This window comes from Tachysurus fulvidraco, chromosome 25 (genome assembly GCF_022655615.1).
Source record: "Tachysurus fulvidraco isolate hzauxx_2018 chromosome 25, HZAU_PFXX_2.0, whole genome shotgun sequence".
In the NCBI taxonomy this organism is placed as follows: domain Eukaryota; kingdom Metazoa; phylum Chordata; class Actinopteri; order Siluriformes; family Bagridae; genus Tachysurus; species Tachysurus fulvidraco.
In genome coordinates, this window is record NC_062542.1 from 15,399,161 (window position 1) to 15,415,265 (window position 16,105).

The 16,105-nt window shown below is 36.7% G+C and overlaps 1 protein-coding gene across 1 annotated transcript; it reads right to left on the bottom strand.

Annotated features, from left to right (window-relative positions):
• Nucleotides 1-1,837: 1,837 nt before the first annotated feature.
• Nucleotides 1,838-15,074, bottom strand: flt3 (fms related receptor tyrosine kinase 3). Its single transcript, XM_027175357.2, has 24 exons — nt 14,914-15,074; nt 14,625-14,731; nt 14,031-14,161; nt 13,784-13,899; nt 12,951-13,074; nt 12,720-12,853; nt 12,500-12,633; nt 11,824-11,962; nt 11,432-11,609; nt 11,252-11,349; nt 10,625-10,730; nt 10,328-10,524; nt 10,147-10,244; nt 9,907-10,039; nt 7,321-7,425; nt 6,351-6,461; nt 6,093-6,246; nt 5,839-5,933; nt 4,796-4,905; nt 4,296-4,418; nt 3,691-3,802; nt 3,467-3,566; nt 2,605-2,710; nt 1,838-2,518 (listed from the first exon to the last, which is right to left on the bottom strand). The coding sequence occupies exons 1-24, from the start codon at nt 14,942-14,944 to the stop codon at nt 2,342-2,344; spliced, it is 2,919 nt and encodes a 972-aa protein (XP_027031158.2). The 5' UTR covers nt 14,945-15,074; the 3' UTR covers nt 1,838-2,341.
• Nucleotides 15,075-16,105: the final 1,031 nt, after the last annotated feature.

The window sequence follows — 16,105 nt, forward strand, 5'->3', positions numbered from 1 at the left end:
TAATTACTATTCTATTTTTCCTTATTGTTTCATTATATAAGCTCTATATACTACATACTACTATATACTATATTCTATCTTCAGTTCCTCTAATGCTAAAAGTTGTGATATTGATACCATATTTTTTTTCTTTTGAGATCCAAGTCGAATTTATAAGTTGCTGCGTTAATTATATTATTATAATTAAATATATTTAGTGCTTTTTGTTTTCCTTTACATGCTGATAAAGTGGCATTAATGTGTGAACCCATTTAACATCTCATGCCTAAAACATCCTTTCAAACGACTCGTTCGTTGTCGGACATTAAAGGTGATGAATATAACCTCAATACTTCCATCTCTATTAAATATCTGAAATACTCCAAAAGTCGTTCAGATCGTTACATCATTTCATCGTGAGAAGATGACAAGTGATGTTTTCATCCACAGAGCTTTTGTGCTTGACTAAATACAGGTCCCAAATTCTAGACAAAAAAATTATTAATTTAAAATATTTCCAATCATATAAATATCCTTGTGCTATTTACATAGATGTTAGTTGCGTTACTTTGGTAAACATACGCTGCAAACCCAACATTCAACCCCATAAAACATCAGAAATTTTTTTTTTAATTGTTAAATGCATGTTTTCTTAGATTTGGTGCCACACATATTTCGCCCTGGTAATGAACTTGTTCACTCTAAAACCCTAAAACTTTTTCTTTTGTTGAAAGTTTTGGACAATTTGGTGTTGCAGTTCCTCTGACTTGACCATGAGAATGTGCATAATTTCAGTTTCAGTTTTGTGTCTTTAAAAACTCCATTTTCAGGTACTGAAATATACTTTTACTGAAATCAACTTTTCATCGTTATGTCGTGATTTTGCCACAAACAATGACATTTCTCTCCATGCGCTTGTGTGCATGCGTACAGACTCACTGATGTCCCCTAAGTGTCACTTAGGAAATGTAAAAGCACATACTGTACATTAAGGGAAGAACAGGGAGGTGTCTTGATATTGTATAACACAATCAATTCGAGTGCTTGCTAAAATTATTAGTGCTTACTAATATTATGAACAGCAGCTACATTAATTCCTCTCCACTGCTTCTCTCGTTCTACCCTTCCGGAGGCGTCCAGAAATTGTACCATCTCCGATTGTCTTCTGCGCGATGAAGATTTTGGACCTCCGCTGGGATGAGTCTGACTCTGTGAGGATCCTGAGGCATTTAGAGATTTACCAGCTCCAGTTGGACTCTGCTATACTAAAGAGGAAATGCCAACTCCATGTGGTCTTTGAGGCCAATAATCTCATCGATACAACATCTATCAGACTGTATATTTATAATCACATCCTCCAAGTGTCACCCATATGAGGATGACGTTCCACTTTGAGTCTGGTTCCTCTCAAAGTTTCTTCATTCACCATCTAAGGGAGTTTTTCTTTTGCCTCAGTCAACTGAGTCACCTCGCTCATTGAGGATAAATACAAACATTAAAATATATCTAATTATATATAATATTTCGTATTATATTAATCTTTATATGAACATTTTGTTTTATGTTTATGTTCTATAAAGCCGCTTTGAGACCATGTGAATTGTTAAAAGCACTATAAAAATTTGAATTGAATTGAATTGAATTAAAATGCTCACAGAGTATTATGGGTATTAACACACAGTCCCCCAGAGCCCCTGGTCTGAAATACCACTTTTTCTATTCTCTATAAACATCCAAAGACTTTTTCTTGTACCTGTTGGGTACATACCTTTAGACGCTAAGCTATTGCAGTGCATTGTAGAATTTCCTCTATGTTTTAACAAACCTTCAGGTGTGTAAAAAGAAGCAAGCAGACTAGTTGACAATTTAAAAAAAGCACTCTGTCTGGGGTTTATTGAAATAAAACCAAGCAAATATACAAAATGTTTACATTCACTGTTACAGACTAAGACAGATGAGGCCAGTGGAGGACATCATACAGTGAAAACTCGCAAAATGATGATTCAAAACAATGAATGTGTCATCAGATGTCCTGAATTACATTATAGAAATATAAAGTTTTAGAAAAAACTGACTGGAAGCATTTAATTTCAAGTTAAAAGTTTGAACTTAATCTTTAAAATTCTAAAATAAAATAATGATATTCATATTTTTCTTATCTCTTTTTTAATCTTTTATTTTAAATGTTTATTGTTTTTTTTTTAATTAATTTTATATAAAACTATTATAAATTTAATAAATCTATTTGTTTAGACTGCAGAAATGAAATTATTGCTGGACGTTTATGAGAAAACATCTGTATATATCCTGATCAATATTGTGTATTATAGAATTGAGAATTGAGCGTAGCTTTGCACGATTTTTAAAGATGAGTCATTATTTCCACGCTAATCTGTGACTCTGTGGTTTCAGTGCTGCAGACCGAATCTGTCACTGATGACTGATGTACGTATTCTTTTACTGCTACAGGTTCGGAGGTCCGCGGTGCATTCTGGTAAATGGAGTCACTGTTTTTTTTCCCTTCGACGTTATGGTAGAGCTGCAGGAACACATCAGTGCCGTTAGAGGAGAAGATAAGTTTAAACTGAAAGTAAGCTTTGGCTTAATTAGAGAATAATTAAATACCCGTTCTTCAAAATCACTCAGCTGATACTCCATGAAAGCCACGATTCTGGAGAAACAGGGTCTGTCTTTGGGTTCCAGAGCCCAACAGTGGCACATCAATTTATACCTAAGGGAGAGGGGGAGAAAAAAGTGAAGGAGGTGTGGCCTATTTCCTTTTAGTCTCTATAAGCAGGTGTGGCCTGTTTGCCTGTTAGTGTCTATAAGGAGGTGTGGCCTGTTTGCATGTCAGTCTCTATAAGGAGGTGTGGCCTGTTTGCATGTCAGTCTCTATAAGGAGGTGTGGCCTGTTTGCAAGTCAGTCTCTATAAGGAGGTGTGGCCTGTTTGCCTGTCAGTCTCTATAAGGAGGTGTGGCCTGTTTGCCCGTCAGTCTCTATAAGGAGGTGTGGCCTGTTTGCATGTCAGTCTCTATAAGGAGGTGTGGCCTGTTTGCATGTCAGTCTCTATAAGGAGGTGTGGCCTGTTTGCATGTCAGTCTCTATAAGGAGGTGTGGCCTGTTTGCCTGTGTCTCTATAAGGAGGTGTGGCCTGTTTGCCTGTCAGTCTCTATAAGGAGGTGTGGCCTGTTTGCATGTCAGTCTCTATAAGGAGGTGTGGCCTGTTTGCAAGTCAGTCTCTATAAGGAGGTGTGGCCTGTTTGCCTGTGTCTCTATAAGGAGGTGTGGCCTGTTTGCCTGTCAGTCTCTATAAGGAGGTGTGGCTTGTTTGCCTGTCAGTCTCAGAAAATGTCAGTATTAGAAAATGGTGGTCTTATGGTAAATAGGATAAGTGTATAGTAATGCACGTGAATCATGACGTATTGCATCACATTTTTCACTCACTTCTTGTCAGTAATTTGAGAATAGTTACAGTCGGGGACTTACACAGACTCAGAGGCGTAATAAGGGCGCTCCATCTGAAAGCCTCTGTCGATCATGGCGTAGAAGGTGCTATCCACTTTTATACCAGGATACGGAGTCACACCTGATCACAAACATCACTGAAATGTCATTTAAAGCATATTTACTGAGTCAAGTTTTACTGTATCATCTACTGTCTGTTAGCTGTAGCTTCATGCTTGGTCTTAAGAATGTTGTGAATGTTTTACCAAGAGAGAAGATCTCCCAGAGCAGGATCCCATAGGCCCAGACGTCACTCTGCATGTTGTACAAGCCTTTAAAAATACTCTCTGGTGCCATCCACTTCACTGGTAAACGAGCCTTTAATGAACAATGTCAAACCGAGAGCTAAGTTCACAGTGTGTGGTGAATTAAAGGTGAAAGGTCACCACAGATCAGAGATGAATTTTAATTCATATTCAGCAAAACATATTAGTTATAATTAGTTATATTAATTATAATACAGCTAAAGTATGGTCACTGGTACACTGATATTATAATAAATGTAAACCTAGTAACGACTGTAATACAGAAATGTGTCCATTTTATTAGGAACACCCAAACATCCATGCAGTTATCCAATCAGCCTATAATATTCACTAGATACTGAAATTCCAGTATCTGAAATATGTACAGCTCATTTGTACCAAGTCATTTTCTTAATTCCTATGATTTTTTGTGAACATTAACTGAAGCTCTTTGGAGTTCCAAAATAAAGTGGCTGGCAATCATATACTTTGTTTTATGCAAATGAATCCAATATTTTGTTGTAAAGTGCCAAAATGACAAATCAGTTGCCTGTTGAAATACTTACATTTCCTCTCACTACGTAGTTAGAGTCATTTTCGACATCTCGTGCCAGGCCAAAGTCACCGATCTTCACCAGTCTGTTCTGGGTCACTAAGATATTTCTGGCTGCGAGGTCTCGATGAATACACTGGAAAAGAGACGGCGTTTTATTTACAGTTAGATGGTTTAGATTTCAGACATAGTCAGGTTATCTGAAGATAACGCTGTCGAGTCTGCAAGCTACAGCACAATGTTTGCTGTAAAGTCACTATCAGTGCTTCATGGAACTAAATGCAGATCTGACTCCTATTCTAATATTAACTGTATATTGGGTGATGAGTTCTGAAAACGGGAACAAAATCAGCATGCAAAAAGTGTGTGCTTGAAATCTGTCTTAATGGAGAATGAAGAAGTGTGTTAAGAGTTCAAACTGTAGCACGTGGAAAGTGGTAGAAGCAGAAAAAAGTAAACGATCCGGTTATTCTCAATTCTTCAGGTGCTGATGTAACTTAATCTGCAACTTACATTTTTAGAGGACAGGAACTCCATGCCCTTAGCCACTTGGTAGGAGAAGCTCAGGAGGTCTTCATAAGTCAGTGTCTGAGGATCCTCATCGTCTTCCTTTTCAAATGAATCTAGAAATCAAATCAGAATGATTTATAATAAGAATCAGAATCAATAGCTACAATATGACATAGATGTTCAGTACATGGAAATTAACAATGGGATGTTAAATAATGCAACCTTGCACAGTCAGAAACTTATTTAATTTAAACTTTCTACTCTCTATTAAAAGAGTAATCTCTTCTAATCTCTAAATCTGCAAAAGTTGTCATTTTAGACCAAGTTGTGGTTTCGCCATGTTAAAAATAATTTGTTAGGTCTGATAGCAACTAATCAGTAGTGGAGTGGTGTGATGCAGGCTGACGCAAAACAAAGCTGTTATTACTGTCATTCCCTTAACAACCTCTCTTTCTCTCTCTCGATACTATTAACAGTAATAACAATAAACAAATAATTATAATCAAATACTCGTCATGCTACTGAGAAAGAAAAATTTGAAGAAAATCTTGTTACAAAGTGCTGACACTTGAGACTTTTTCCTTAAAATTGTATTAAAAAATTGTGTAATCGTATCAATCAGACGAATTTAGCAGCACTGTGGTAGAACTGTGTAAGATCTTGATCTTGTGTAACGGCTGTAGACGTAAATTCACATTATTTTAAAAATGAACTTTGAGAGTCTATTCTAAGTGAGATTTGCGTGAACAGGTTTTCGGTTCTTTTCTCAGTTCAGGGGAAAAAGCTTTCATTTTTTGCTGCGGTCATTACTTGGTGGTCATACCACGGATGTGATGGATAGAGGTTCGAGAAAACACTTTAGATATAAAGAAAAACATAACTCAAGGCTTTTAAGATAAAGTATACAAAAAAGGGGGAAAACATTGTCTGGTGTGTGTGTCACCTAAAGCAGTTCTAATTAAAAAAGGGATTAAATAGTCTCTGAATTCACAAGTTACAGATCCAACAAGTAGATCCAGTGCTTAAAGGAGACAAAGCTACGTTACCCTCATTAGCTTCCGTGCAGCTAAGCAGTGCCTCCTGTTCTTTGTTGACCGGGGACATGGGAACGTACTGGTTATCACCAGACTGAACAAAGTCACTGCAGAGACACACAAAGATGAGACCGTGATCCGTAATACAAGAAATACCATGTACTCTAAATCTGTCCAAATTCAGTTACATTTCCTCAAACAAACATTCATCTCTGTCTGCTATGCTTCTTTATTCAAAAGGTCAGTGAAAAGCCTCCGCTTTCAACCTGGAGTTTCTCTTCCGCTGATAGTTGTACAGGCTGCTGAATCTGTCCTTGTTGAAAGCGTCTGTTAAGGACTTGAAGAAGTGCTCTCTTTTGTTCTTCAGGTAATTCAGCAGGTCTCCATAACGGCAGAATTGAAAGATCAGGTAAATGGGACCTGTCAATCAAATTACCTTGTATTAATTGCTATCTTTTTTTTTTTAAATCGATTTAGTTTATAGTTCATGACAGGAGCACTTATTTATTGCCTGGTTTCTGTACCTGTGCCCGTGCAGGCTCCCAGCAGGTTCACAATGTTCACATGATGTCCTATGTAAGTTAACATCTTCAGTTCAGACATCAAGGCTTCTTTCTCTACTGCTTGGTGCTTCTCTACACAAAACACAACACCAGGAATTGTTAGATAACATCGGGAGCTAAAAACAAAGAATGATTTATTTTAGTTTAAGTCCCTTTTGAGAGAATGGAAGGATATCAAACACACTCAGGAGAGACCAGTGTGTATTATTTCACTGACAATATGGCAGACAAGACATTATTATTAATATCATCCATCCGAACTTTCATTTTCTGAACCACTCCTATGCAGGACGGTGGGAAACATCCCCCCAAACACTGAGATCCTTTCACCATTCTGAGTGAAACAAGTAAAACTCTTAAAAAGGCCGAGCTCCTTAACAGAGATGGCGTGATACTGATACTGAAACCTTGAGTATCAGCTGATATGTTGATACACGTCTAACATTTATTTCCTTTAAAATCTGCTAAGCTTTAAAATAAGTTTTTAAATCAACCAACCAACTAATAAATAAATAAATGAATGAATGAATGAATGAATGAATGAATAAATAAATAAATAAATAAATAAATAAATAAATGCTACATACAGTATTACAGAATCAGATTAAGTTTATTGTATTGTGTATTATTCTCTGATACCCAATCCACAGATTTGGGTATAAAATCAGTTCACTTTCTAGACCTAACCTAGTCCATGACCAGTAGTTTAGAATTTATAACAGGTTTGTTGTCTTTATTATATAAGTACATCTTGGAAATGTGATTTTCTTTACCATTAATGTTAGCAATGTTACACATGTTCTATTGAAATTGTCCAGATCTAGTGATGGGACACTGACTAGCAGTATAGCAACAAAGTTCTGCTTTTATTATGTACACTTTTTTAATGCAAAGCCGGAAAATAGGAAATGCCCAGAGACACATAACCCACCTTTTAGCATTTTCACTGCAACTTGCATGAACACTCCAGGCTTGCTGATCCCATATGCTGTAGCCTGCACGACCGTGCCAAAAGCTCCAGAGCCTAACACTTTCCCTGAGGAGAAAATGATTCAGCGTTACTTCACAAATTCTTCATAAGCACAAAATCACATCATTTTAAAAGATTTATCCTACATTATATTCAACCTACTCTCTATAGTGAATATATGTGTGATGACTAAAGACAGAAATCTTCCAGGGGCAATTTATTTAAAGAAAAGTACACAAAATTTTTTTTACACACAAATGAATAGTTCATACTGATTGAAAATGCACCATAAATAGTCAGTGCTTCTGTAACAGAGTGAGGTAAAGTTGTTCTTTTTGCTTCACCTTTGGGACAAAATAGTTGCTTGTTAAAATGTGAAACTTTCATTCTTAAACTTTAATAGTATTTTAAAAGTAATACGTTCTTTTTTTTAATCAACGTTGTTAGTAGGGGGATTAAACACTTTAGGACATGCTGTTGTAGGAAATTAATGACCCTCTGAGATTATAACAGCAATCCTTCACCCCACTGTTGATTATTTTCCCATAACAAGAAGTGTTTTATTCCTGACATTTCTCGGTGTGACAGACATTGCTGAGGGTTGGTGAGACCAGCGCTTTTTCTGAACACTTACCGCATGATTACTGCTATTTTAATGTACCACGAATGTCGGGACGAGGTGGAAGAATAGCAACTATTTATAAGAATGTCTTTAAATGCAAACAGCTTTCGCTAACCTCCCTGTTTAGCAGTTTTGAACTGAGCTGGGTCGTTCTCACACAGTGTTATGTGCAGTTGTCTATCGGCCTCGCTAATACAATAAGGACTTTATAAATGACTTTTCTATGTTAGTGGCTCAAATTATGCCTACATACGACCGTGTCCTTCTTGTTGGAAATTTTAATGTTCATGTGTGTTGTCCTGATAACCAGATGGCTAAGGACTTTTTATACGTCATTGTCTCTTTTAATCTTGTGCAGCATGTGTGTGACACGGCTCATGCTGCCAGACGCAAGTGTTGCAGAGCTGAGCGCAAATGGAAAAAGGACAGGCTGCATGTATCACTTCAAATGCTAAGGGACTGCTGGTGTCATTATCAGACAATTGTGAAAAATGCTAAAAGAAAATATTTATCTGAAATTATTTTGTCAAACTGTAACAAGCCTCGTGTTTTGTTCAAGACCATTGATTCAGTTCTTAATGCTCCGCAAACTGTCTGTCTTGATGCCACCACTGCTGTTTGTGAAAACTTTCTGCACTTTTTTATTGATAAGGTCACTTCCACTAGAGCTTTATTTCACCTTCTGCTTATGATCCCTCAGTTCCTGTCCTCTGTTCTGCTGTTTTTGACAGGTTTGTGCCTGTGACCTTGTCTGTGTTACAGGATACTGTTGATCAGTTGAAGCCCTCAGGTTCTCCACATGATGCTGTTCCTCATCGGCTTTTTAAAGAGGTCTTTCCTACTGTAGGGCCATCTGTTCTTGCAGTGGTTAATAGCAGTCTGTCTTCAGGTGTGGTTCCAAAAAATTTTAAACATGCAGTGTTTCAGGCCAATCTCCAACTACCTTTTCTTTCAAAAATTCTTGAAAAGATAGTCAGTAGTCAATTAATGGCCTTTTTGAAAGCCCACAACATTCTTGAGATTTTCCAGTCCGGCTTTAAAACTTTGCACAGCACAGAATCTGTTCTTTTAACAGTTTGTAATGATATATTTTTAGCTATTGACTCTGGTGATTGTGTTATTCTTGTGCTTCTTGATCTAACTGCTGTGTTTGACACTGTGGACCACGAAATCGGTCAGACTTTCTGTGTCAATTGTGGTGACTCTGAGACCTCCTCTGCTCCTCTCTCTTGTGGGGTCCCACAAGGTTCAGTTTTAGGCCCTCTTCTTTTCTCTTTGTATTTACTCCCACTAGGAATAATAACCAGGAAGCATGGCATGTCTTTCCACTTCTACGCAGATGATAGCTAGATTTATTTGCCTCTTAAAAAGAACGACACTGTCAGACCGTTACTCGAGTGTCTTGCTGATATCCAGGCCTGGATGTCTCTTAATTTTTTGAGTTTTAATGAAAAAAAGACAGAGGTGATGGTTTTTGGTGGCACCACTGGGACTCCTTCGGGTTGATTTGGGGGCCTTGGCCCAGTACAACAAACAAACCATAACTAATCTAGGGTTTAAAATCAATGCTGACCTTAAGCTTGACTGTCAGATCAGGGCAGTTGTTAAATCAAGCTCCTAAATGTGGAACGATCTGCCACTGCCCATTAGACAGGCCTATTTCATTGTCTTCTTTTAAGTCGCTTCTTAAAACCCACCTTTATTCCTTGGCTTTTAACACCTGATTTTGTCATTTTGTTACTTAGTTTGTTTTCTTGTTTTTATGTCTGTATAAGTTGAGTATTTTATGTGTATATATTCTTCTGTACAGCACTTTGGTCAACTTTGGTTGTTTTAAAGCGCTCTATAAATAAAGTTTGATTGATTGATTGATTACACATTGCCCGTAGTACATGTATTATAAGTGAAATGTTGTTGTCATGTACCCAGTTCCAGATTCTCACGAGGAAACTCCAATTCCTGGTTATATTTAAAATCTCTGAAGTCGATGTAGATGTAGTCGTTATCAGAGGGTCCAACCACCTGAATCATCTGGATCTGGGTTTCATAACCAGGCTTCTGTTGGGTTTATAAAGACAGCAGAGTGATGTAAAGGGTGATATGTATACATTTGTACAGTGGATCATTGTGGATGTACATGCGGAAGTAAGGATGGGGAGATTTACTTTTTTGCGGATGAAATGAAACAGGATGATGCTGAGCAGCATGAGGGTAAGGACAAGTATGCTGCAGGTCACCACCAGGAATAAAGAATTTGTTGAAGCTGAAACAGAGAATAAAGTCAATAAATCTGACTCACTGCTGTCTAACGGAAAGGTGGGTTTTAGAAGTATGGCACAAACTTACATCTTTTCACAAGGATTTGATCACTGCAGTATGAAATGATATGATTATTATTATTAATACTGCAGCATTTCACAAAGTGGTCGTTGAAGTCACTCAAAGGCCGAGAGACGAACAAGTCCTTCTGGCAGAACTGTCCGGAGTCGGAGTACTCTGGAGAATCATTATACGTCTCTTTCCATGCCGAAGGATCCCTAAAACTTTTTTTAGATTCAGTAATTTAGTAAACACGAACTACTTTATTGCTTTAACACATGGAAAAGTGGATTCTGAATCGCTGGAGTTATAGCTGTGACTCACTCAGCGCTTGAAGAACAGGTCATCCAGGACACGTTTACAGGAAGGACACTTCTGGTCATACAGATGACTTGGACCAGTTCTTGGAGTAGCAGAAACTTAGGAGTATCTGTAGAAGGATGAATTATTTCAGAATTCCTCTGTAAATACATATTAAAGTTTAAAGATTGATGGCTAACTTAATCTAGGATCAGCGATAAACGATAAATTAACATGTTATTTAACACAGAAAACCTCTATTTTGATACGGTGAAGTTTTCTCTAAATGGATGTTTATTTAACTTTCATGAAAAAAGGAGTCTCTAGTCTCTGAGCTTGTTTCTGCTGTGGTAAAGCTGTAACTTTAGGTTTAGGTGTTGTCAAATGTAACCATAAGTGGATAAAAATGTAAGTGTCGTGCTGATAAATTGGTAAACTGTGATATGAGAGAAGGAAAACTCTTTCTGATGCTCTGATAGGAAACTGAACAATAACGTCTTTCCAGCTGTGTTCCTCACCTAAAATTCTTGTTAATTTCCAGTGATATAGTATTTTGTGTGCGCTCGATATCCTGGTGAGGTTCTCAGTGAACCATTCTCCAAACCTGCAGATATTTTCAAATCCGGAAGCTTTAACACCTTAACAACTCACCTGTCACACAGAGGGACAGACTTTCCGTGACGACCTTTCTACCAGCCCTCAGGTGGATCTGATATTGGCCCGGTTCTGGGTTACACAGCGTAAAAGTGCTACGGGGAAAAGACAGAAGTGGGATATAATAAACTGTGCATGAAAACACACCTGGAGTTAAAGGGCCACACGTAAGCATACCTTTCACCCCAGAGGTGCCGAGTTTCACTGCACTGCACCACGATGCCGCTCGGGCTGATCCAGTGACACTGCGCTTTTGGGTGAGACAGCACCTCAGCGTGGAAGCAGAAATTCGCCTTGTCTTTCTCCTGGATTGTAATGGATTTGTTCAGCTTCAGTATCTCCAGACTGTCGTTTTCTAGGGAGAGAAAACGAGCATCAAATCTATTTAATGCCGATGCAACGATGCTTTGTCAAAGGTTTGTACACCTTCAGGACAAATTGATGGCTGAAAGGAAATGAAGTTAAACACATTCGTTTGTAACTGATGATTAAAGATGCAAACTCTTGCTCCAAAGTTAATCTTAGAAATTTTATTTATTTTATTAGAGAATAAAGTGTTTATTTCTTACCAATGACCTGAACCTTTATAGCTTTTGTTTGCCCGTCATTGCTATTGCAACGGTACTCTCCACTATCGGCCACACTAACCGGGGCAAGAGAATAATACTCCATCATATGGTTGTAATACCGTACAGTTATTCCTGTGAGCTATAACATGCCAGAGAAAAGTAGAAAGAGAAACATCAGAAAAACAGAAAATCATACAGCCGCTTGCATAAGTATTCACCCCTTTTTTAATTTACATACATACGAACTGAGGGAAGGTCATTGACCTTTGAAGGGACTTAAAAATGACTTTAAATTTGAATAAATTGAATGGATTTCAATTAAGTGTCACATGATCGCAGTATACTGAAGTATTTATCAACAAAAAGAATCAATTAAGACTCATTGAAGGAGCTATAAAAACTTTTTTACTGCTTGTTAAATCGATTAACATCTTGCAGCAGAGTGACATTAAATTGAATACGGTACAGTCGTGACTAAAGGAAGCCACCTACCAAGTCAGTGATTATGTGACTAAAGGAAGCCCCCTACCAAGTCAGTGATTATGTAAAAACCGGTTTATTTCACTGAGAGTCCATACTGTGTACAAATGTTAACGAGTTCGAGGGGGGTGAATACTTATGCAAGCTAAAGCCAAAAAGATTTTCACACATTTCCATTGTCTGGTCATCACGGTACCTTTGTGTCGTTGTTGAAGTACCACTTCACTTCAAGGCCGCCTTTATCAGTTTTATGACATTGGAGTGCAAGAGACTGTCCAGCACGCAGCAGAACCTGAGGAGCTTCAGTTTTTAGCGTGGCTTTGTCAAGGTCTATAACATGACATAAGGAATGGTACAATTATCACACACTAATCACCAGACACTATTTATCATCTTTTACAGAATCGTGATCTTACCTTTATGATAGCTGTAGGAACATTCCTCTCCGTGTGAGTTTGTAGCACAGCACTTTATATTAGAGCGAGGGAAACGGTTCAGTTTGCTCTCGGTCACATATTTTTCTGTCCTTTTTATCTCCGCTTGACCTTTGCTTTACCATGCAACAGCCACAACAAGACACAGTATGACTTGTTTAGAGTTTGTGGATTGCTCTGCAGATGATGATTAAGATTAGGTTTTAAACTTACCTAATATGCGATTCATCTTCATACCATGTAATGGTTGGCTTGGGATTTCCCTCAGAAACACATTGAAAATATGCAGTGTATTCTTCATCGCTGCTGACTGTGAGCTGCGGCACTGACGGCCGCCCTGAAAATGACCCAAAATAATTTCATATGAGGTAAATGCATTGAATGAAGAGTGGATTATTGTCCAGTCAGGCAATGTTAAAAATGCTACATTAATACAGTGCTGTGCAAAAGTTTACACACCCGTATTATTGGTTATATAGGTTTCGTTATGGAAATTGAAAATTGCATATTTTAGTTCATTTTCCAATTTAATCGATCGATTTATTTATAAATCGATCGATTTATTGTTCATTTGGTTACATAATAATAATCTTGCCACATTTCAGATAAACCCATAATTTCCTGAATTACTTTGTACTTTTGTATTTATACAGCCCAACAGCTAATTAAACAAATATAACAGAGTTATATTTTCTTGACAATTAACTAATTCCTATATTTCTTTTCATCATTTCAAAAATTGTAAATTAAATAAATAAACAAACAAACAAATAAATAATAACAACAACAAAAAAAAGGAATTTCAGTACTAGATACTGAAAACATTTCCTTTCAATATTTTACCTTTTCTTTTTATTATTTGGGATGATTACTTATTTATATTTATTATTTGCAGTATACTGATTTCTTGATTTAAAAAGTATTTACTTATTTTAAAAAATGATTATTATTTTTTTTTAATGCTTAAAACATCTCCAGAGCACTGAATATTAATAAATTGGTATTTAGATTAAATTATATAACAGTGAAAATTTCTCTGGACTCACTTGCTGATGTATTAACTTGGACTGAGATGTTGGCAGTTTTGCCGTCTCCACAGATCAAGCTGTATATGCCGTCCATTCCTTTTTCAAAAGACTCCAATAGCAAATTGGACGTCCCTCTGTGGACAGATACCACAGTGCGGATACCATGACGGACAAGCACAATGAAGTATGAAGAACAATAATAGCAAAATGATGTTGCCTAGATTCCAGAGATGTGTTTAATTCGGTCAATCCTTCTTACACACACCTTTGTTCCCAGAAGCATTGTGTGGAACTGTTTGATGTTAAATGAACTTCAACCATCTGTCCAGCTACAACCTCCAGCAGAGTCGTCTGAGAACCTTGAAGATACTCTTCAGACAATCTGCACCTCACAGTCTGCCATGAGGTAATAAACATACAAATGACTAGAAAAAACACATGCATACAGGATAGCAGTACAGAATCATCTACGCGACATTCAATCTTATTTATAAATATCATGGAGAAATGAAGAAGGTATTGTAATTTTAAGACAGCTGTTGTAAGTTCCACACTTCTGCATTTTTCGGATAAAATGACAGTTCTGCTTTTATTCTTGACCCTTTACGATGCTCATTTACAAAATCTGTAAATGCATTATCTTTCAAAATAGACCAGACTTTCCACCTTTAGTTTACAATTACTGCTTCTTCTTTGTTTTGTATAATTTTTTGTCCTTCAGGATTTTGCTTTGTTGTGTTCAACCACTTAGCTACGTCCCCATGTGTCTAAATGTTTAATAAGTTAAAATAAATGAGCACAAATCCTAAAGCCTTGATCGATATATCTGAAAATATCTAAAATATCTTCTTCTTTTTACAGTTTTCTTGGAGACACAAGGCAGGCGATGCACGTCGCCATCTCGCATGTCCATCTGATGCAGCGTTTCAATGCCCAGGAGTGCACTGAACTGCAGGAGCAGAAACACTATAATAAAACAAACATTTCAGAAAAACACAATTTTAAACAAATTCAATCATATTCAATAATCTTTCATACTAATACTCCAATTACATTCACTGTTAATAATTAGAAAATACTTCTAGTAATAAGATTCTTAGTAATTAAGTAACTTCAGTAATTACTCTTTAAAAAACACTTATTCTTACCCGTGAAATGTGTGACTTGACTTAACTGCATTGTTTAAGCGCATAAAAGCGCTAACAGGCAGAAACTCAACCACAAAATAAGCTGTAGAGAAAAGAAACACCCAAAGACTTTCAGAGAAATATGACATCCTCTAATTTGACAGGCTAGCTCGCTCTCTCTCTCTCTCTCTCTCTCTCTCTCTCTCTCTCTCTCTCTCTCTCTCTCTCTCTCTCTCTCTCTCTCTCTCACCTATTTATCTCACTCGCTTCACACTCTGTTTTTGCTACTCTTTTTTCCCCTCCTCCTTTTAAATCATCTCATCACACTCATTTTCTCTCTCTCTTACTTGAATACAACAGGGTTTTATAGGGAATCATAAATATTTTCCCAACATTGTCTTTAATTCATATTTTTATGTCTTCCTCTAAACGTGCTACTGTTGGGTTACATGTTAAAAATATTATTAGTTTATAGATCTATTTTTCCCTATAAATATAGTTTTATTTCCTACTCACAAGCCAAATATTTTCATTAATTTTCCTGTATCATGAAAAAAAAGGAAAACTCCACATTCAGTATTAATGGAACTCCAAGGGCAGTTTTTGGGGCATAAAGAATAGATCACTTAAACTATAATGCCAGTGTTACACGTGTACACAGGGCAGTGATATGGCATGGACACAAAAACACACCTAGTACAGTGTAATAATAAACCAGATTTTTGTTTGCTTGTTTTTTTGGTTTTCATTACATCTCCAGTGACATGGTACAGTGGTGCAGTTTCCGTTCAGTGTTCACATTTATTTTTGAATTTGTATTGTACATTTACATAAAAATGTGACCCGACTTCTTCTTCTCGTATATTCTATTTCTAGTTCTTAATTCTTCTAACTCGACACATTTCTTGTGATTTTATTACTATTAAAGGAATACAATTCAACAGACTTGACATTATGATCCCAGAACAAATTACATGTGAAATAATTTCCTATAGTGTACAGAGATTAGACATTTTAAACAGCTCTTAACCACACTATTTATACACCTGTACTTCAATCGTACATGCATGAATATAAATAAATAAATAAATAAATAAATAAATAAATAACTCATTCATTATACATTTCATATGATTCCTGCATGTTTAATAGACACAATGCTTGATGAATTACTCGCTTGTTTGTTTGTTTGTGTTTAAATTGAAGCGCAACG